Source organism: Uloborus diversus, chromosome 9 (genome assembly GCF_026930045.1).
Source record: "Uloborus diversus isolate 005 chromosome 9, Udiv.v.3.1, whole genome shotgun sequence".
Classification (NCBI taxonomy): domain Eukaryota; kingdom Metazoa; phylum Arthropoda; class Arachnida; order Araneae; family Uloboridae; genus Uloborus; species Uloborus diversus.
This window is the reverse complement of record NC_072739.1, coordinates 38,330,195-38,353,009: the sequence shown is the minus strand read 5'-3', so window position 1 is coordinate 38,353,009 and position 22,815 is coordinate 38,330,195. Positions and strand designations below refer to the sequence as shown.

Here is a 22,815-nt window from a genome sequence, read left to right as displayed (position 1 = left end):
TGGCTATAGGCTATATCAGATCGCGTAATGACCAATAGGAGCGGAGCAGCAATAAAAAATGAAATGAAAACGGGAATATTTATACCATAATATAAAATGCTTGGAACGCCGAATATATGCATTCACGGGGGCTGGTTCTGAAAGTGCGTGCTTCGCAATCCAGTGCACGTAGGTTCGATTTAGCCATGAGGCAAATCTCGAGGTTCCTCAAAATCGAGCAAAGTTCTACCTAAATTTCAGAGAAAATCCTGAACAATGCTAAATATGAGCTGTAAGAAAAAAATGCGTATCACTGTTTTATTTTTCTTGTTAATGAATTAGTTATCAGCTAGTAATATAAAACTGAAGAGTTAGTTTGTTTGAACGCGCTAATCTAAGGAACTACTGGTTCGAATTGAGAAATTGCTTTTGTGTTGAATAGTCTATTTATTGAGGAAGGCTATAATAGGCTACATAACTTCATGCTATGACTAATAGGAGCGAAGCAGCAATAAAAAATATTATGAAAACGGGAAAATTTATATCATAAAATAAAATGCTTGGAACGCCGAATATACGTATATTTTTGAGGTAGGCCGTGTAATGTTAAGCCTTGCAGCTAGTATGTAATATAGATATTATGTTCATAATGCATTTGTGCGCGTTGTGAGCATGTAAAGTCTTATGAAATTTTGCGGCATTGTGGCTTGCAGTGAGAGGGAAAATTAAAGAAAAACTTAAGAATTTTTGCAGATGTGTTTGATGAGGCACTCAATAGGCATAAAGTCTGGAAAACATGGTTTTACACCGAAAGGCACCGAAAAGAAAAAAGGAATTTCGTCTCGTTGTGAATATCACAATCACTATTTAAAACAGGAAATTGATGAGAAAAATTTTAAAAAGTCATTTTTGGGATGTGGAAATCTAAATTTTGGTCATCACATATCTTTTCATCCTTTGTTCATTTAAAAATACTCATCAAATGCTTGTACAAATTAATCAATTTTACAATAAAGCAATTACAATTTTCCAGCTGAGCTTACATACAAAGTAAGGCGACTGTACATCCAAGACAATAACCTCGATTCGTTGGACAGAACTCTGCAATTCACACAGGTGGCTGAAGTGTCTGTTGCGCGGAACAGACTCCAGTTCTTGAGCCAGCAAGACTTTAGAGGCGTCCATGGCATGATTAATGTAGAACTTCAAGGGAACAAGGTGCAGTGGATCGATTCCAGGACCTTTTGGAACATTCGAAATGACTTGCATTATTTGGACTTAAGTGGCAACTTGATCAGAGCGCTCAATGGTAGCGTAAGATACCTATCGCAGCTGAAATCTCTCAATTTGACACAGAATTTGCTGCAGGTAAGTAATTTCACCTTTTCTCCTACAAATACGGTAAAACCTCGTGTTAGCGATATCTGATACAGAAATAAGTCCCTCTATGACGATAATATTTTGAATTCTCTATGAATTTTTACACAAGGTGATTCAAAACTGTTGTTCAATAACCTGCATGCAAGTAAGGCACACGCGGCACACGTGCTGAATATATTTGTATGAGTTTGCCATTTAATGTTTGCGCTTTAGTCCCTGAATTATAAACTTTGGTTATTAATTTTTACATGTTTGGACATCAGGGGTCTCTTTTTATGCTTAAGGGCCACATTGCAAATTTTTTCAGGCGAGATGGACCAACAATCCAACACTATTTCTGTTCTGATGGCCTAGTTAGTGCTAGCCGAAGAGGTTTTCGGGGCACGATTTTCTTTAAAAATGCTTAAAGAGAAATACAGTTGAATTCCCTGAGTTATTAGTACGAAATGGCGACTAAAACGAAGTTTTTGCTTCTTTAAAATTGTTTACGTAATTAATTCCTTTTAAAGTATCACGCATAATACATTAAAAAGAAAGTTTCAGCTAAGACGAAAAAAAGAAAAAAAAAATTGCTAACCGCTTCACTGAATATTTTCGGTATTTAATGCTGTAATGTTCTTCCTTTTTTAAAAGAAACTAGAATCATCATTCTGTGAGCTTGTAGAAAGCCATTTGTGTTTTTAGAAATATGTGTTGAACCTTTTATATTGAGAATAAAGCCCATACACTATATGCACTGGTCAGATAACTTTACTTTATTTCCCAGTTTGTTGGCGCTCTCAGCTTGCATGAGGTCACTTCTCGGTCATTTACTAATCCAGACTGTAGTCTTCGGATGTGATAACCGGGCTGTCTGGTATACAGCATGCAGTTCTGGGGGGGGGGGGGCTTAGCCCTGGGGCGATAACTAACTGCTAAAAACCCATACACTATTTTATTTGTGGACATTTCGAATTTACTTACAATTAAAACTGCCCATATTTCCTTTTTAATTGAAATCTGTCGCTCAATTGTATACTATTATCTTTCTTTTCTATTGGTTTCCAAAAACATTCAAGTTCAAGAAGGAAGATAATTTTCTTGAATGTGCTAGTAATTAAATTGCAATGTGTGTTATCAATAATAAATATTATATGTATATATTTTTTTCATTTACGAACGCATTCCTTAATATTTTTTTACAATCTTACTTATTCAGGGTTGCTACGAACGACGACTATTACGAACAACTTCGCGGAGTCAACGGTATAGGCGGATTTGGCTTCTTTTAACGTTATGCTTCTACTGTTATGCATTTCTACATGAATAATACAGAAATGAATTATGCAAAACACGGTTTCATTTAACGATATAAATGTATCGCCATGCATTTCTACATGATTAATATTAGAAAGTAATTATGCAAAACATTGTTTTTTTTAAACATTATGTAGTATTTTGAATTCGAAATCGGATGTGGTGCAAAACAAACGAGGTTGGATAACGAAGAATTCCTTGTGGGTTCTCAGAATATTGTAACTATATTAAAGGAAGTGTCAAAGATAATGAGCCATTTGATAACAGCTAGAAGGAAGTGGATACTGGTTTTTCTTTAAAAAAAAGTTTGGAAACGAATTTCTAAACTGATCTTTTGAAACGACAGCGTAGTTTTCTCTGTTCTAAACAAATCACTAACTAAAATGCTCGAAAAAAAAAAAGTCGTATTTTTATCTATCTTTCACATAGGTTACTTAGATTATGTGAAAAGAAGAAAAAATAATTTTACTCACCGTTTAACCTTTGTGTTTAAAAGGAGGCATGTTTGTGTTGCTCACGACAATGTATATCTTTCGAGGGTTTTCTATCCAGGGAAGAATGTAGACTACCATTTTAGAGGGGGTCATGCTGAAGAACGCCCCCCCCCCCCCAAAAAAAAACGAAACTACGGTTTTGGGTACGAAAAATTTCTGAAACTGCTTCGGTGCCCATAAAAAGAAACAAATTGGTCAATAAGCCAGCTAATAGGGCGTAAACGTTACACATGAATTTCATAAGCAATGAAAAGAAGTAGTAATTCAAAAAGTTACTTTCAATTTTCAAAAATGATTTTGAATTGAAAAGACAGATAAAATGGGGTAGTTTCCAAAATTTTAAAAGTATTTTTTTTCTGAAAGAGCATGCTTAAAAATATAGGATCATACCATTTTTTAAATAATTTGTTTAAGTTAAATTTGTTAAGTTTATTCTTAAAAAAATACTTTAATCGGTGCACTTTAATTGTTACGGATTGTTTTGGAAAATAAAAGTATTTTCTAAGTCCATGTTATTATTTTTTGCATATTTTATCAATTTCAGTGACGAAAAATAGTACTTTTGACTGAAGGAAACGACCCAATTGTTTATATTTTCTTCTTAAAGTGTTTGAACACTATGTAGACGGATACTATTGTCGGGAAAATTGATGAAAAACAAATATGCGCCGCCACGTAATCTGCATTTGAAAATATGAAAAACTACAAGTTAATGCAACGAGAGCGTCAATTTTCTACTTTACGATCGTTTCACAACACCACGGGCGTCCGGAGGGAGGTCACGAGACCTTCCAAAAATATTTTTATTAGACAAATTTTGTCTGGCGGTTCGGCAAAAATTTGCAGCTCCACTCGGCAAATTTGGAATCCCATTTGATAAAATTATCATCACTCTGAGAAATTTGGTGTTCCAGTAGGAAAAATTATCATCTTTAAGCTTTATTGGGAGTTCCATTCGGTAGAACTATCATCACTTCTCAAAATTTTAAGTTCCATTCGGTAAATTGAGAGTTTCCGCCTTCCCGAAAATTTAAGTTCGGGGCACCCCTTCATAGTTGGTTGGTTGGATTGGGATTTTTTTGGCTCAAGAGCCTTAATAGGCTATACTGCGCCAAACAATTGTTAAACTGTGGAAAGAGAGTCAAAAAAGTGAGTTTTGTTAAGGAGCAAAGGGCATAAAACTTCTAGAATTTTGAAAAGTTAGCTGAAATAAACACAAAAACGAAGTTTTAAATTTTGAGTGACGAGCCGAAAGAAATATCTGAGATTTTTTTTTTTTTTTTGCGTTTTATAAAAAATGTAAGCAAAACAATAACAAGACAAAAACAAGGAAATAAGGACGAGCTCTTCTTAAAAGACATAAAGCCAATCTCTTGAAGGAAAGGGAATAATTTCGGATGCGGAGTAACCCCTTACAGTTCTTTCAAAGATGGATGGAGCTGGTTGAAAAATTTAGAACGAACATGATTGAAATTTGGACAAACGGAGAGGATATGCGACACTGATTAACTGCACCCATCCGTAACGCCCGCCATTGGTATTTAGGTGACTAATTAGAGCATCTTGATTTATTGGACATTCGCTATGACAAAGATTCGCTGGTAAGTATTTAATGCTACTTTCTGTTTTTTAGTCCTTCCAAGAAGGGGAATTCACTGGGCTCAATGAACTTGCTGAACTTTACATTGAGCATAATCAACTGGTGGCTTTGGGCGGGCAGTTGCAAAGAGTGCCTCAACTTCAGTATTTGGTGGTACGGAATAATCGCATTCAAACTCTTGACCCTAAAGAAATACCTAAAAGGTTGCAGTACCTCTACATGGCAGGTAAGAAATTCAAAAAATTGTAAACCAATATGGTTGTGGATACATTTTAAAACAGAAGAGTCCAGAAAACTCTGCACTCAATAACCCGGCCTAATCTAGAAAACTCAGCAGCATTACGAAAAAATTCCCGTTTAGGCCGACGCATCAACTTAAGTTTAACCATTTTGGACCGGATTTTTCATTGTTGCAGAGCTAGGGTTACCACAGCAAAATTTCAGATTTCACCAAATTTGTCGAAAATAATATTGTATTTAACAAACAATTCACGTGACGCTAATAATTGCTCGCAATGAAAAATCACCAAACGCGATAACTTTCCAGGAAAGACAACCACTCAAACACGTGCTCCGATCCAAAATGGCTGATCTTAAGCTGATGCGTCGGCTCGTATATAGTGGCTTTAGGAAATAGTCCCGTGATTGTTGTCCACTGTCCAGCATGTTCACTGAATATCGACTGCTTTTTGGTTCAGATTAGGCCGAGTTCAAGGAAATCTACTGTGCCTAAATACGGGAGTGCAGTGAACTTGCATTTTTGGGAGGTCGAAAATTCTCAATTTGCTGATGGAACTCCAAATTTTGCTGAATGATAAAATATGAGTAAACAGACATTAGTAAATCTAATGAAAAAGGACACTAAAAATTGCATTATGGAGACAAAATGTCTAAAAATTTGCCGAATCGTAATACAAAATTTGTCTGATGAGAACATTTTAGAGGTCACCGCGACCTCCCCTGACCTCTCATCGGGGTGCCACTGCTTAAATACTAAATAGACAGTCAAAGATAAGACCCAAGTTTTGGGTGAAATTATGTCTCTGAATCGACTTTGTACTAATATTTTCGCCCCCTTACGCGATTTATAAATCTGGAGAAGATTTAATGCTACTAAGAGTTAAATCATAATCAACTTAACAAAAGAGCATATGGGAGATTCGCAGCAATTCTTCATTCTTTCATCTTCACAATTCCCTGGATCTTAACCAAGAAACAAGAAGTTGTTTATTTAGTTAAGGCTTTGAAAGTTATAGCAGCAGCAGATAACAATAGCACAATATACTTGCATTTATTATTTTTAGACTTCCAAACGCTTACCAAAGTTTTGATTTATCTACAATTTCCGTTTTAACTCGCACTTTCCAGTCATTCCTCTTCTACTGCTCGAAGGAATTAACTTTTCAATTGTTACCTAAGCAATTACACTTGCTAAAAATGATGATAAAGTCGTGAATTGGAAAAATAATTAATTAGTTTCAGTTGAGTAAAATATAAATGAAAGAAACGCTCGCCCGTTCTTGCTGGCAGTTAATGGGATGCATGATCTGTAGACTTTCGTTATTTGTTCTTTTTACAGCTTTTGCCTTCAAGATGAGGTTTTGGTGTTAGATAAGAATTTTTTTTTTTTTTTTTTTTTATCAAACTTTGGATCCAGGGGTTCTCAAAGTTTTCAGATGCGTGGTATTACTTGAAGAATTAGAATTTCTCATGGCACCCCAGTCGACATAGGCGTGTCCGGAGGGGTACAAGAGAGGGCAGCTGCCACCTTTCATAATAGAAAATATTCATAGAAAGAAAAAGATTAAAAAAAAAGTAAAAATTAATTTGAATTTTTGGCATCTTGAATTCAAATTGTTTTTCGCAATCACGAGCGTGTGTGTTGTGTGGGTGCGTGGGTGCGCAAGTGTATGTCTGCATGTGTGTGAGTGAGTGTTGTGTACGTGCGTGTGCGTGTAGGTGTTCGTGTGTGTGTGTAGGCGTTCGTGTGTGTGTCTGTGTAGGCGTTCGTGTGTGTGTGTAGGCGTTCGCGCGTGTGTGTGTGTAGGCGTTCGTGTGTGTGTAGGCGTTCGTGTGTGTGTAGGCGTTCGTGTGTGTGTGTGTGTGTGTGTGTAGGCGTTCGTGTGTGTGGGACATGGACGCCACCGCCCAGCAAAAGTGGATTTCGGGGGACAGTGCTCAGGACCAGCCGCGCCGCCGCCGGTGGACGGTGGTGCTGCAGGCCTGGTCCAAGTTGAAAAAGGAACCGGAACATCAAGGACTGTCAAGTGAGAACAATAAGCAATCGTGATTGCTCAATAATCAATGATTTTCTCGACGTTTGCTTTAATTTCTTCACTTATCGATAAATTCGTCTCTATAGTTGGAGCAAAACTAACCTGGCAGCGTCGTAATGCTGCGATTGGGATTTGCGTAGTTTTCACAATGCTACCAGGTTATGTTTGCCCCAACTTAGAATCTAATTTTTAAAATGTGAATTTGTACGTGTTGCGAGTGTGACCGAGCCCACAATACGTACAAATCATTATATTTTAAGCATAAGAAAACGCTTTTGCAAGTTGATACTGCGAGTGTGACCGAGCCCACAACACGTACAAATCATTATATTTTAAGCATAAGAAAACGCTTTTGCAAGTTGATACTTCATATTATGGCACCAAATTGTTCCTTTTTTTTCTCAAATATGTGAGAATTAAAAGCAAAGTTTAAAATTCCTTGAATAAAGTGCAAATATATGCTTAAAAATATCGCTACCTTGCAAATGGATTGAACTATTTATTGGTATATAAGAATGATGGCGTTCACGGCCGGTGTCAATAATGTTGTAAGATTCCGGGTTGTTGTGCCGTGGTCTGAGCGTTGTTACTCCTTGGAGTAACAACACTTAGACCAGTGTTGTTACTCCCTGAGTGTTCTTACTCCATGGAGTCTGAGTGTTGGAGTAACATTACTCAGACCATGGCACAACAGCCCGGAATCTTAAAACATTATAGTTATAGGTATGCTATTTTATTTATTATAGATAATCCTTTCCGGTGTGATTGCCAATTATCACCGTTTCTCCGATGGTTGACAACTACAGATTCCCTCGCAACGGACATGGTGCCGTGCCTACCCTTAAATGGGACTCACCTGAATACATCCGTTGTATCATCATGTCCGCATCCTTGCTCATGCTCATGTACGGAAGACGGAGGGGCATATTTCATGACATTAGACTGCAGCTTTCAAAATATGTCTGTTTTTCCGTCATTTCTGCTAGAAAAACAACAACAGCCTGATGAGGTAAATTATTATTTAAAAATTTGTAAATGCAACCACGTGGGAATAAGCAGTAAAAAGAACTGATAATGAAGCGCATAAAAACCAGTTCGGGCAAAGCTTGCAAAATAATTCAACTCTAATTCAGTTAAAATTTATCGAAAAATTTTCCTTGTAAAGATCTCAACAGGGAACCACACGAATAGGGCAGTAATTGAGACATATTTTTGACGCAAAAATTTTGTTCACTCGTCCGCCCGTTATCGAGATATAAGGTCTTAAAGTCTGTCGAAACTTTAAGAATTTTAAGTCTTGCCAAATTTATAATCCTGAAGAGAAATTGATCACACAATTTCACTGTCCGCATCCATCTATAGATCGAGTGAAAAGATGTCTTCCGTTACTCACTGAACTGAATGCATGTAGTATAAATATGGAATGTTGTAACATAATTTTGCACAAATTCTAACAGATATTTTTCTTTGTCTTTTCTAGGGTGCAAATATTTCATCGATCGTGCAAGATGAATGGCTTGAATTCTACCAATCGGGTGCATTTGAATTTCAAATTCACGACAGGCTTCTTGGAATAAATCTAGAAGGCAACAATTTCCGATCTTTGGAGCACGTTCATTTGCCTGTTCACCTTAGGCATCTTCGTCTGGCTAACAATAAGATCAGAAGAGTTCCAGATTCGCTTCTTGACAAATTCCATTCCCTGACGAAAGCCACTTTCTCTGGAAATCAGTGGGAGTGTGATTGCGAAATTTTAGGATTTAAAAAATGGTTGCTATCTAAATCGGATGTGGTACGTATAACTTATTATCGATGTTGATTTAAAGGGAACATTTAGTGTGGTTACCTGCCATAAGTAGAAAACAAAAAAGGGTTTAAATGAAGAAAAAAGGATGATTAAAAGTCATCTGTCAATCGCTACCTCAAAAAAAATAATAATAAATAAAAAAAATAAATAGACATAAACGTGTGCAGAAGTAGTAAGTAATTGGTAAAATCCTTTCCACGAAAACAAAAATGTAGTCTTTATATTTCAGTTTTCTCTAATATGTTACATATACATATTAAATAATTTGTAATTGGTTCTCTATTTAACGACTAATGAGGAATCTCAAAAAATCGTCTTTTTCATGACTTACTTTATGTCAAACAGCAACGAATCTGAATAGATAGAGATCGGTTATTTAGAGCTTTCTCAAAAATCGTGGCAAATAAGGGACACATAGACGCAAAGGTAGGAAATTTTTCTGTTTCTGTATGTGTGAAACATGATAATGAGATGAATTTGCTCCAAAAAACAAGCACCAAGAGATGTTGGACGGGAATTCAAGTTATAGTGCAGTTCTGGAACAGTTCAACATATTTTACAAAAAGAGAAAAGTTTCATGATGTGAAACTAATGTTACGATCGACTCTTAAAAAAGCTCATAAGAGACTAAGGTTTGAGCGTGCCAAAAATGGGTTATTATGGGTAAAAAGTGTGATAGTGTAATCGTTTCTAATGAGATTATGGGTAAAAAGTGTGATAGTGTAATCGTTTCTAATGAGAAAATGTTTCATTAGGATGGACTAGATGGTTTTTGCTACTTCTGGTACGATCTCTGTGATGGAAAAAAAAAATCTGAAACCATAAATGTGGAGTCGACTGAGTAATGGTCAGAGGAAGTTTCGCAACGGACGGAAACTATACTAATATTTTTTTGTGCAGGACAGAATGAATTCTGAAAGTAATGTTAATGTACTGAGCAATGTTATTTTAAACTAAAAACACCGGTAATTACGAGTTTTAAACAACTTGTTCCAGCAAGATAATACCTAATTACATGTTTCTCAAACATCAAAATCATTGCTTGGCGTTTATTTAGTCAAATTACTGTACTGGCCGGACAAAAGCTCGATCTAAGTTTAATAGAAACTTTGGGAGGCATTCTGGCACCCGAAGTATGAAAAAATTGTACCCAATATCAAAACAAGCAAGAACTCATTTGCTCCACAAAAATCCAAGATAAAAATTTCCAAGAACGTTCTCCAACTTCCATGACATCAAAGTAGTAGTCAAATGATGACTTTCAGATCAAATGTGGTGCTTTGAAACTAAAGGTTCAAGTTGGGGAGCATTCCATCCAGACCCAAGAGGTTGCTCAAACCGCTGGATCGTTGTCCCGAGGGACATCACCTTATCTCAGAAAGAAAATAATCTTTCACTGAGATAAAGTCCTACTTTTATAATTTTATTTTTCAAAGTTGATAATAGTGTTACACAAACAGTATTACAGTAACCCCCTGATTATCCATAATTTATTAGCGAGTTAATCATAAATCAGAAACATGTATTTTCTCTATGAAAAACTAATATCAAAAACTTTTTTTGTCTAAAATTTAAATTTAAACTCATTTGATTTTTTGGTTTAAATATTTATAGATTTTTTGTGCTATTTCACATACTTACATTTATTCTTTATTGATGTTAAGTTCTCTTGTACGAAACTACAAGCATTTTTACTGTATTGTATGTATTTTTAGTTTTGAAGAAAGTTTTGTGTATCAATACAGTCTCGTTTTCGAGAAAAATCAATTTTACCTTATTTGACGCCGCTCATTTAAACCTTTTTGTGGTTTATCCAATACCGCGGATAATCAAGAGTTTACTGAATTATATATTCATAACTTTTTTTTTTTTGCTGATCAAAGATCAGTTTTTATATTTTAGTGTATAAAGTTTATATCAATAATACATAAATAGTCTTACTATTATACAACATATATATATTTTTTTTTGCTGATCAAAGATCAGTTTTTTATATTTTAATGTATAAAGTTTATATCATTAATACATAAATAGTCTTACTATATTATACAACATATATAACTTTTTTTTTTTTTTTTTTTTTTGCTGATCAAAGAACAGTTTTTATATTTTGATGTACAAAGTTCATATCAATGATACATAAATAGCCTTATTATTATACAACACTTTTTTTTTTCTGCTGATCAAAGAACAGTTTTTATATTTTGATGTACAAAGTTCATATCAATGATACATAAATAGCCTTATTATTATACAACACAATTTTTTTTTTTGTTGATCAAAGAACAGTTTTTTATATTTTGATGGACAAAGTCTATATAAATGACATAAATAGCTTTAATATATATATATATATATTATATCATCATCATTTTTTGTTTGTTCTAAAATCTTTTTTTTTTTTTTATACTTTGATGTACAGTGCTTTTTAAAAGTCAAATAATTAGGCTTGTTACAACACTAACGTTTCTGTTCAAAGATCAGTTTTTATATTTTTATGAACAAAGTTTAAACAAATGACTATAAAATACCATTATTTTACAACAATAACTTTTTCTGTTCAATGATCAGTTTTTCTATTTTTATATAAAATTTTTCCAAGCATTATTGATGTGTTATTTCATATCAGTGACTTGTTAAATTTTTCCAAATAGTATACATTTTTAATTTTTGAGGTATTACAAATGTTATAATAAAACTGAATTTTTTTAAATTATTGTGAAAAAAATTTTATATTTTAACCCATTCCTTGCCCCGGCCGATACAGGATCGGCCGCGCAGTTTGTGTCAATACTGCCCCGGCCGATTCAGGCTCGTCGCAAGAAAATGGTTCCTAACTGCCCTCGACGATCCTGTGTCGTCACGGCGTTTCTAGCAGTTTTTGCTTCGGCCGAATATGTGTCGGCGATCCTTTCCAGGAGCAGAACCCTGTTATTGCGCTTCTCTGTTGGGTTCTGGAGCTTTTAGGGGAGCGGTAATCAAGCTCTTTTCTTAGACAAAAGGGATGTAACTTATAGTATTTCCCAGAACTTATTGTAATTTATTTTATTTTACTAAGATATTAACTTTTCAAGTACTCTTTGATGGGACACGTATAATGCTTCAAATAATCAGGCATTATATTTTTATCTTTTCGTGGAAGCTTTGTTTCTTAGCATTCTGGCATTTGAACTCCTGATGAACAAGTGTGAAAATATTTCCTTACATATTTATCAATATTTCTATGCCTGAATAAAGCAAATAAACAGAAATATGTTTTTCTTGTTATCAAAAATCCACCTTCTTACGCAAGTATCCTTCACTAAATTGTTCATAATCCTCAAATTTTATAATTTATTTTACGTAAGTATATTTTTTAAAAATTATTTTACGTATCTTAATTTTGTACGAGTACGTTTTTTTTTTTTAATTATTAATTATGTGTTTACTACGCTTTTTATTTATTTGTATACTATTATTATTTTTTTAGTGCTTATTTATTTTTAAATCATGATATTTTTGAAACGTAAATTATATCTTTTTTATATTCGCGGCACCCTTTGATGGATTTTTAGTGATACGGTTTTGAATATTTTTTATTTCACGAAAAAAAAAAAAAGACGACCGCATTGACTATACGTAAAAGGTTGACTATGTAAAGCATAAAACAGATACGACAGTACGAATAAAATGATAATATCTTGAGTTCTTTTTTTGTACGCTTTACTCATAAGAAACAAAACATTCCTTTTCTCTCCATTCTTTTTCAGAATTTGATTTATTGTCTTAAAATAGCTCCAATGTTTTAATTGTACTTTCTTTTATGAGATTTTAAAAAATATAAATTAAATATTTGGTTTCTTTTCAATAATCAAATTGCTATAATTAGTAAATAATCCTACGAAAATAACTAAAATTTATCCAAGTATGTTTAAAAAAAAAGATTTAAAATCCGACTCGATTTCAAGCAAGATCTCCTTTTTTTTTCCTTCTGAAGACATGTTTCCGTCATATAAGCATAAAAGCTTGCTTTGAAATTCCTTTCCGAGCTAAACTGTTTTGTTGTAAGAAAATAATGTGGAAGGGTTGACCACAAAACACTAAAACCTTCTGACCATTCTTTGAATGGAACTAACTTGCTCGGATGTTTGCAAAGAGGGTCCTTGGAGAATACAGACCTCCCAGTCTGTCTAGTTATTCCTCTCTCAGCTGGGGGCTTTTAGTTGCATGCACAAAATTATCCTTTAGGGGAAATAGGGGATTAGCCGCAAGTTTTGATCTTTTGTAATCATTTATCTTTAAAAATACTTCCCACGCTTGAGCAACTGATATCTGGGCATTCAGAAGGGATTTAAAAGTCACCTGAATTACGATAAAAGTCGACCATAGTCCCTGCCATCAAAGGGTTCTGTGTTTATTGGTCGTTTTGAAGTGTCACAATATATCAAAAGGCACCGAAGAATACTTTTTATCCTCTTAGAATATCATTCCCACACTTAAAGCGTTTTTTGTCCATTCAGCGTTTTGTCCGCTTGCTCACACGTTGGATCGATCAGTCAATTGTTTGAAGAATGTTTTGTTGAGGCCTTTTGAAAGATAGATCATCTTACGTTTAACAGTAAAAGAAAAAAAAGATATACTGAGATAAAAGCAAAAAGAAAAATAAATTAATAAAATAATTAGTGTTATGAAAATAATTTCTTTTCGTCCAATCCTCTATTGTTTCTTATTTTCCTGTTATGTACTGCGTAAATGTATGAATATTTCAGCACATATTAGCAACCTTGTATTTTATTGCACTATTTAATTCAGCGCTTAAAAACAAATAAAGCGAAGCGATTTTCGAATGCAAGCTGAACAGCAAAAACATTAAAATACCGATAGCAAAATGGGGAGAAAAGTGTTATTACAACGTAGTATTCTTTTGGGTGATTCAATAATTTTCTCCGTAAAAGAAGAAATAAAACAGTAAAATAAAGTTTTTCCTTAACATATCATAATCACATTTGGTTATAAATACCCTTAAACCCATGCCGACAAATAGAATATCAGGTAATGGATTATTAACCCATATGTTATAGCAACGCAGTTTATTCTTCAATAATCATTACTCAATGCTTAACCGTAACTATACAAACTGGGTACAAACTAGCCACCGGAGGATAAGCGAATTTGTATATTGAGGCACATATTAGCCCCCATTGAAAAAAAAACTGCAAAACCGGAATTTTTTCAGAATCATAACTGCTTTCATTGCTGCCCTCATTTTCTCGTTTCTGCGTGAAGAGTCAAAGTAGCTACTGTTTGTGTATCGATGCATGTCTAAATGTTTCTAAAAATCAGTCAATTCTCGTGCTTACTCCAAAAAAGCAAGGAAGCTCTAAACTTCCGTAGAGGTTATTTTCCACATTAAAGTTTACATTAAAAAAAGTACTTTAATGAGTTTTTATATATAAGCGGTCTCCACTTAAAGTTTGCACCTTCATTGGTGTTTGAAAGTGCTTTAAAGTACTTAACTTTATTGATTTGATAAAAAAAAGTATCTTGTATTTTTGAATAGTGCTTTATCATTATTTTTTTTTTTCTTTAATTTCTTTAAAAAAGGTAACCGCTCATCCCCCCCCCCCCCCCAGATGTCTGTCTGTATCTTTGAACGAAACTTTTTTTCCCTCAAATGTGAAGTTTCTAATTTATTGATTAAATATTGTGAATTGTGTTTATCTTATTTGTTAGCTTTTTGTGCAAAACTGACATCATAATTATTTTGGCAGAATTTCACTTCATTGCTAATTAAACTTTCGAATTTTTGAAAAGGCTGGAATTTGTTTCACAATTTTGATAATTTTACACCAGAACTATTTTGCTTGACTAAATTTGCACGCTTATTTCATTAAAACAAATACATTGTATTAAAAAAAACTGGTGTTTGTCCAGTTGCCAAAAATTTTTAAAAATAGTAAATGTACTTTCATAAACGAATAAAAAAGCAATGATGTGTCAACTTAAACTATTTTCATTATCAAAATTTAAAAAATTCTCCTCATAGCTTTATTTTAAAACAAGACTCTCAAAATTCACTTCATTACCTGCCGCCAAAAACAGTACATGAATTAAAATTGAAGAGAAAATAGAAACGAATCATGTCAACGAGAGTTATTTCACAGTTAACCAGGCTGTAGAATCGGAGTCGAGGGTTTTAAGTTATATAGATTTGAAATCTTACCCGGTTCTTTCCCCTCAGTCCTTAAGTCTGCCAATGTTTGAGGAGTCTGACTTTGGGATAAAGAAGTCGGAGTCGAATACTTTAAAATTCAAGAGTCGGAGTCTGTCATTTTTCCCTCCGTGTCAAATTTATTTGCCAAAAATATGGAGTAGGAGAGTCGGAGTCCAACTAATTTTGGGGTACAGAAGTCAGTCGAAGGTCTGAAATTCTAGTAGTCGAGAGTTGGTTATCAACAATTATTTCTAAGAAAGTTTGTTTCAAACAAATCCACCTTTAGGTTTTGGGATCTCTATTGAATTTTAGCTTATTCGTACCTTCTAATGTTTAAGTAGGCTAACTGTTCAAAATTTAAGAGAAAATTGTTAAAATCCAAAATATAATTTCTTTTCATGTTCTACACGAACGTAGTTTTTTTTTTTTCAAAAATGTTAGTTTGAATAAAATGTGCTTCTTAGTATGGGGTTTATGTTTTCCTTGAATTTTCCCGCAGATGCTAATGTCAAGTTTTTTGAAGTGTTCAAATTGAGCGAAAATTCGTTCTCTTCAAAAATGAAATAAAATGAAACATTGATAGAGAAGGTTCAAAACTAATAATTCCTCCATCGCAGCCGGCCCAAAAGATAAAAACTATATATAGTGATTTTAATTAATTTATTATTTCGAACATTATTTGCAGTTTTGGTAATTTGAGTTATTTTATCTATTGCCTTGAAATAACTGCTAGTGTCGATATGATTTCTGAGTTTAAAGATGGATAACCTAGTATCGTCTAGTGTCGAAAACTATCTAATGAGAACCGAAAAGGGATCTAGTTTGTAGTAATGCCAAGTTATGGAAAATGAGAGTAACGGGTTTATAAGCAGCGTTTTCTTGTCTTGTCAAAATGTGGCCTTTTGAGGACGAGGTTCGGTTTTGGAATGTGCAGTTTCCGACAGCTGCGGTAATATTTATGAAATAATACCTACTTCTTATGTGCTGAAATTGTGGGAAATGAGTATTTATTTAATGTCTTTAAATAGATAAAAGTATTACTTGGAAATGACAATTTGCGCATAAAAGGCTTTGTCATAAGTCAGCAGCTTAAGTACTTACTGAGTACAATTTGTTTGTGAATTTCCCCTAAAATTGGGAGTTGCTGGAGTTGATAACCGCCGAAACGGTAAGATAAAAAATTTCCAAATTATGCTCCCCTTCCCCTTTGCCTAGTTCAAAAATATCCTTCCCATGATCAGGTTTAAATTTATCTGAAGCAATAAACTCCATTTAGTAAGAAAGAATTATTTTTAGTTTATTGTTATAACATTGGAACTCTTAGTAGAATTATTGTCCAAGCTGTATTGTTCATTTTCGCTAGAAGCTGGGATGTTTACAGCCTTTTTCTTGTTACTAAGCGGTACGTTACCGTAACCGCTGACCGTGATGGATAGATCAGCTGGAACGACCAGTTTCTATTTCTGCTCCACGAAACTTTGGACTCACAGGTACGTGGATGAGATGTTGAAGATGGGTTATAAACTCGCGTTTATCAACATGATAAAGCTCTGCCTTTGCAGCAACAATTGAAGGATATTTCAGAAACGATGTGTTACAATTTGACCTCAATTATCGCGATGCAAGGGGACACAGAAAAGTGAAGCAAACGTAAACGCAGACAGGTCGGAAATTTGAGATGCTCTTTTTGAGAAAATGTTCCGAAATGAAATTTATGGGCACTGGATCAACATTGAATCAATGTGCGCTGCTGAACGTGCATACGACATTTAAACGAGTGTCCTCCACCCTTTGGTTGTGTCACGTTACCGCCATACAGAGTGGCCAGATTGAAACCACTGCTGAGTAATTTTATCCTCTGTTTGCAAATCACCCTTTTATAAACAAAGTGGGGGCTCCGTCCCTATTTGCCTCCAATGTTGCCCTAAGGCCGCCTGTTGCGGGTGACAATCGATAATTTTGATACTTTCACCCCTGGAAGTATTCAAAAACCATGGATGACATCCGCCACTTAGGGTTTACAGTACAGAATTCTTCCGTCCTGTATCCAACGATACCAGTATAGATCTGGCAGACTTCGACAGTGCGGAGGAGATAGGGTTACTGACATGCATAACTCGTGCATGCTTTAATAAATTAATTAAACGATACTACTGAGTGCCAATCTTAGAAGTTTAATCGTATGCCAGTTCAAAGTAGACTCTACCCTAACACCCCTGTATGTGGGCACTAGCATCCAGGACGATTAGATTACTCGCCTTCGTTCGGCGCTTGGCACTTTGAAAACGGCCTAGGGTGGTTTAGTGCACACCACCTTTAGAGGTGTACTTTGGGGGCTTCGCTGTCTTCTTGCCGCCGCCTACTTCGCAGCTTCTGCCTTGTCGCCCACGGCGGCTCGCTGTACCCGCCTGCAGCAGGATTTTGCAGTACCCACCATTTCCTGAAAGTACCACGGGGGTTCTTTTTGCGTCATCCTTACTTGCCCCTTGAGACAGCTTAAAGTAGTGAAATTACATAAATTGACGTTTTTGAGACGTAAATTACATCTTTTTAAAAGAAAAAATATAGGCATCAAAAATCATTTGAGTCATTCCAAACTTTTTTTTCACATCAAAAAACGCGCATCTCTTAGGACTCTCGGAAAACATTAGTTTTCCCCTGCGCGTTTTTTCTGTTTTTCAGTCACTTGCTAGCAGCTCCGACTGAAAAACCAATTATGAGGGGAAAACGGCATTATTAGTGGCTTGATAGTGGTTCTTAACTTCAGTACGCACAAGTAAAGCATGGGTGCCTATCTTATCAAAGAGCGATTGCCCCCCCCCCCATCCTTTCCTTCAAGACTATTCAAGATCTATAGCTACTACCCCTCCCGCCCCCACCCAGAAAAATGAAAGATATGGTGACAAATTCTTGGCCGTGTGGTCCCCTGGAAAGAGAATGCCAGGAGATGAGGTGGTAAAAAAATATGAATAGAGACTGTATATAATAGAATTTATTTTTTATCTAAGCGGGGCTTTTCAATTTGCTGTTACCTTTATCAAACAAAAGTTGTCAATGAGAATTTCATTGGGACGGGGCATACCCTCTTGTGATACAATGTAATGCTTACTGCTAAGAGGTGGGGAAAGGAGGATAGAAGGAAATAGGAGATGGAACACAGCATACTAACGAGATATCGTCCGTAACACACTTAACTCATTCTTCGATTCGAATGGACTTCAAACTGAACAGGCGTCCAGTGCTGGACCTTCTTCAGCAGGATGCACCACGTCCAGAGATCAGTGTTGGCCTCCATATGGGAGTCTTTCCCACGAAACTCTCGTATGGTACATCCTAAGAATATACGTTAAGAGTTGGAGGAAAACATCAATGGAGGCTTACAGTTTACTTTTATTCAATCCGGAATTTTTAATCAGCCGCTAACTTTATTAAAAATGTAGGGACTGGCGTAGTTATTCAAATGGGGGGCACAGAGTATTGAATTTGTTCAAAACGGAGTTTTTCGAAAGTATTGTTCCAATTCTGATGGAGTTTGAAAGAGGTGATGTGTGTTATTTTCGACATTTCTCTTCTGAAAAGCGGTATTTGGAACAATTTTCCTGATCCAGATCGATATTTTTAGCACGTTTGATGCCGTTTATTTCAGAAGTGTAACCCTTATTTTAAATGAGATTCTCTTCAACGGACGTCCCTTATCTTAATGGTTTATGTTCAGGAACGATTTCTTTTTTCTAACGGAGAGCTTTGGAGACTATTGTCTTCATTTTTAAGGGACTTTTTAGGGACTGTGTACCTACTGTTTCCCTAATTCTAATGCGGATTATACAGCCCGTTGACGCTATTCTGGGACTCTTGCTTTTCTACCAATGACACTTTTATTTTACTTTTTTATTCAGGAGAAAAATGACTTGCCTAAAGGCTCACGTACCCGTAATTTTCTTTCACGGAAGAAATCAATGCAACAATGGAGGTAGCTCACTCAACACCAGACGCAATTTGGTGAAACTTGGGATTTTTAAAGTAGTGTCAATTTCTTTTAAGAAAAATTCCTTATTAAACCGGAGTTTTTAGAGACTAATTTTCAATATGAATTTTTAGGGGATGTTTTATTCTGACGGAAAAAATTCCCTTTATTCTTTTTATTTCACCTAGAATTATTTAAACATGCGTTTCTTGACGCTACTTTTATTTTCGAGGTAGACTGTATATCGCGGAACGTCTCTGCTAGTTCTGAATAAAGGAAAACTAAAAAGCATTGTCTGATTCGACGTGCTGAAAAATCTACGGCGAATAATCTTAGATTTTAGGATTGCTTTTAGTTTTACCATACATAGTTTAATTTTTACTTTGAGCATGCTCTTAGACTTGTATATAGTTTGTAGATAGTGCCGTGCTTTCTTCAGCATTTCATTTCAGGCAAGTTCCGAATCATTTTCGAGTCTTAATGCCTTTTACAAATTTTGCATTTATACAGGGAAAAAATTGATAGCCTTTGCATTTAAATGAGTTTTGCAACATTCTTGCTGTAGTTGTATAACAATTAAATTACTAACTTAACATTTTTTTAAAACTAACTAATAACCTCTACTTCAGGAATGGAGCAAACTTTCAAAATGTTCATTTTTTAAATTGTAAAATTATTTGGTTCGATGTTGCTCAGTCTGTTTTGAAAATAAAAGTTACGTCAAGTAGCACATGTTCAACAAGAAGGCTTCATTATAATGAAAGAAACTGCCTATTTTTTCCGTCAAATGAAAACATACCCTAAAAATCCATATTGAAATTCGGAAATTAGTCTCAAACTACAGTTTGAATAAGGATCTTTTATAAATATGTCATCACCCAAAAAAAGCCCAAGTCTCATCCAATTGCATCTGGCGTTGCGTGAGCTATCTTGATTGTTGGATCGATTTCTACCGAGAAAAAAAATTGCCCGTCCCTAGCCGGGCGTCAACGCAGCTTAGTTTACCCTTTGATCAGTTAGCCTGATATATGTATGAAATGAACCCTGCTGACAGCATATTAATATATCGTGATTAGCAAAACGAGGATTATTTTCAATTCCCCGTTAGTAGAAAAAACAATGAAAAAAATTTTACTTCTTCACTTTCAAGGAAAAATAAAAACAAGCAGAAAATAACAAATATATTTTTAGCTAATTCCTAATGATTTTTCCCCTCCACCTCACTTCACCTTTTAGCATGTAACCCTAGGTGGTACCACACTAGGGGGTCCGCGATGGAAGCTCTCTCCGTTTGGCTGGGTTCGGAGGTCGACATTGGTCTGCTGACGTGGTACATTGCGCCGGGCAGGGTCTTTCACTGTGTTCCAGTACTGCTTGGAACTAATTCCGAAATGTGTGAACATGACACACAACGAAGTATTCAACGGACCACAGCTTGTTGGTGCGCAGTGGTTCCCTCTCCGTTAAAGCGAAAAGTTTTCAACCCATAGGAGAAAATTTTTCTAAGAAAGTCCCATTGAGAAGCCCATTAAAAAAATCCTTATCTAAACGCTATGATAAATATTTCGAGCAGCAAGAGCCATTTTTGGGTCTTAAAATTAAAATTTGAACGTTTCGGTTTTTAAAGCTTCCAAAACCCTCTTACGAAGCGTCCCCGATGCAAAAGTACCTACGAGTTAAATTTATATTAGTTCCCACCTAAGATTTTACGTAAACTGTGGATTTGTACAGCCAATATAAAGACCTTAACGTTTTTAGCAGGCAAAGAATCGATTTCCCGTCTAAACTTGTTTACAGAACTGCTGCAAAGTATGGTATGCCGAAATGTCCGTTCTTTTGAATAATATCTATATAAGTAGTATAGTCTGTGTTTGTGTCGGTAACCCAATCTCCTCCGGGCTGCCAATGTACCAGGTCCATCCCACTACTGCTTCATATAGGACATTCAGGGAAAGCTATTTCACCAAGCCTTCCCTCGAAATCTTAAGTGTCCAGAGACAAATTGATAAAAAATAAATTAAAATCATTGTTACCCACCGCAAGCGGCAGTGCTCTGGTTTCCCTTCAAGCCACCACAAGTAGCGGTAATTGGCGAGCGAAGATAGCAGCAGGAGGTGGTAACCATTAGTATATTTTTAATATGTGCGAGCAATTTTTCACCTCTATAATAAGGCATATATGTGAAAATGGCACTACAACACCCTACACAATTTTTATTACTGCAATTGGTAGATTAATGGGTTATTAATGGGTATTATGTCCTAACGAAATTGCGACTAGCCTAACAGTAGCGAATGCCATTGAATGTGTTGTTCAAAATTGTCCTGCTGATAATTTAAGTTGATGTACCGGGGGATTCGCCCCTCGCCATCCAGAAGACCAATAATTACGAGGGAACATGAGGAAAGTAGATAAATATCCTGCGAGGGGAATCAGTACAATAAAAACACTTTTGACGTCCTTTCCGTACCGCCCTAAGTAGCATGTGTTCTAAAACCATAAAGAATTTACGGGAAGCAAATGTCTACTGATAAGAAGCAGCATTTTACTCTTAGCAGATACTGGAGAAATGCAATTAGAACCAGCCATTCCTTCGCTAGTGACGTCTGAGGGACCGCACACATGGTCGGTGTCTTTAGCACTAGCTGCGAGTTTTTACTGAACTTTATATCTGATTGTGCTACTTCTTTTCTACCTCAGAGTGGTAACAGAAACTATGTAGTTTTTGCCCCAGGGTTACCGAGAGACAAGGCGAGTACCTCTTTAGTTCGGCCACTGAGCCCTCCCTCCAAACAAAACTCATTAAATTTTTCTAGTGTTACTCGAGCTGGGTTCCATTAAAAGCTAGCCCCCCCCCCCTTTTCAGACTAGGATGACATTGCCTCTCGTCCGTCCTAAATTTACCGCTCAGTAACGAGTTATGAAAGTAATTGCCAGCTTTCTAAAAGTTTGAGCTTCCTTGCTTAAAAGAAAAATACAATTTGCTACGGAACGCTACATTCTTCCACTGAACTCCACTAAAATTTTGAATATGCCTGGAGCTACGCATTTTTTAAAAAATCTTTCAGTATTTCTAATGGGCAACTCGAGATTTTCAGAATAGTTTAGCTTAAGAAACTCGTGTTAAACAGTTCATGTTTTAACTGCCTTTTGTATATGCAAGAGAAATATCCTGGTCGAAAGCCATCAAATAGTTGAGAGAACAGGACAAATAAGCTTTTCTCGCTATCTTGTAGCTAGCTGAAAGACTTCGCTTCTTTCACTAAAAGAAAAAAAAACAGTGCTATGTTTTATTCACAAGGGAACATTGCAACGATAAAGTTGGGAATAATAACACTCCCTAGTAAGATACAAAGCTTTAATTGTTCCCTATTAATTTAAAACTATTCACACAATAGTAGGATTTTTAAGTTATGCAATAGGTGTTTAAAAATGCGCTCTCTGTCCTTAGCCCATCCATGTCAAGAAAAAAAATCTATTAATAACTCGAAGAGAAGTAAAAAGCAAGTACTGTTATAAAAAACGAGTCTATATTTAAAATCTTAAAACATTTTAACGGCAGGTTTGAAAATTGTCATGGAATTGAATTTAAAATTGGAGATCAAATAAGGCTTGTTTTCCCGAACAATCCAAGAAAAAGAAACCAAGCTGAATGTGGCTCAATGCGATTTTCCATAAGTCCCTTGGTAAACTCTGTACCGTCACTCAAATACATAACTGATCAAAAGGTATGGTTCGTAAAGCTGCGTAAGTAAAACACACATCCAAAACATCAATTTGTATCTTTGATTTAAATCAAGTTTGTCTGGTTTCTGTGGAGTTGAAG

At 35.4% G+C, this 22,815-nt stretch overlaps 1 protein-coding gene across 1 annotated transcript in view; it reads left to right on the top strand.

Moving 5' to 3' along the window:
* Nucleotides 1–22,815, top strand: part of LOC129230682 (protein toll-like) — a 60,173-nt gene that overhangs the window by 22,876 nt on the left and 14,482 nt on the right. Inside the window, exon 5 of the mRNA XM_054865100.1 lies at nt 1,013–1,347. Coding sequence (XP_054721075.1) covers nt 1,013–1,347 — 335 coding nt within the window. The remainder of the gene's footprint in view (nt 1–1,012; nt 1,348–22,815) is intronic.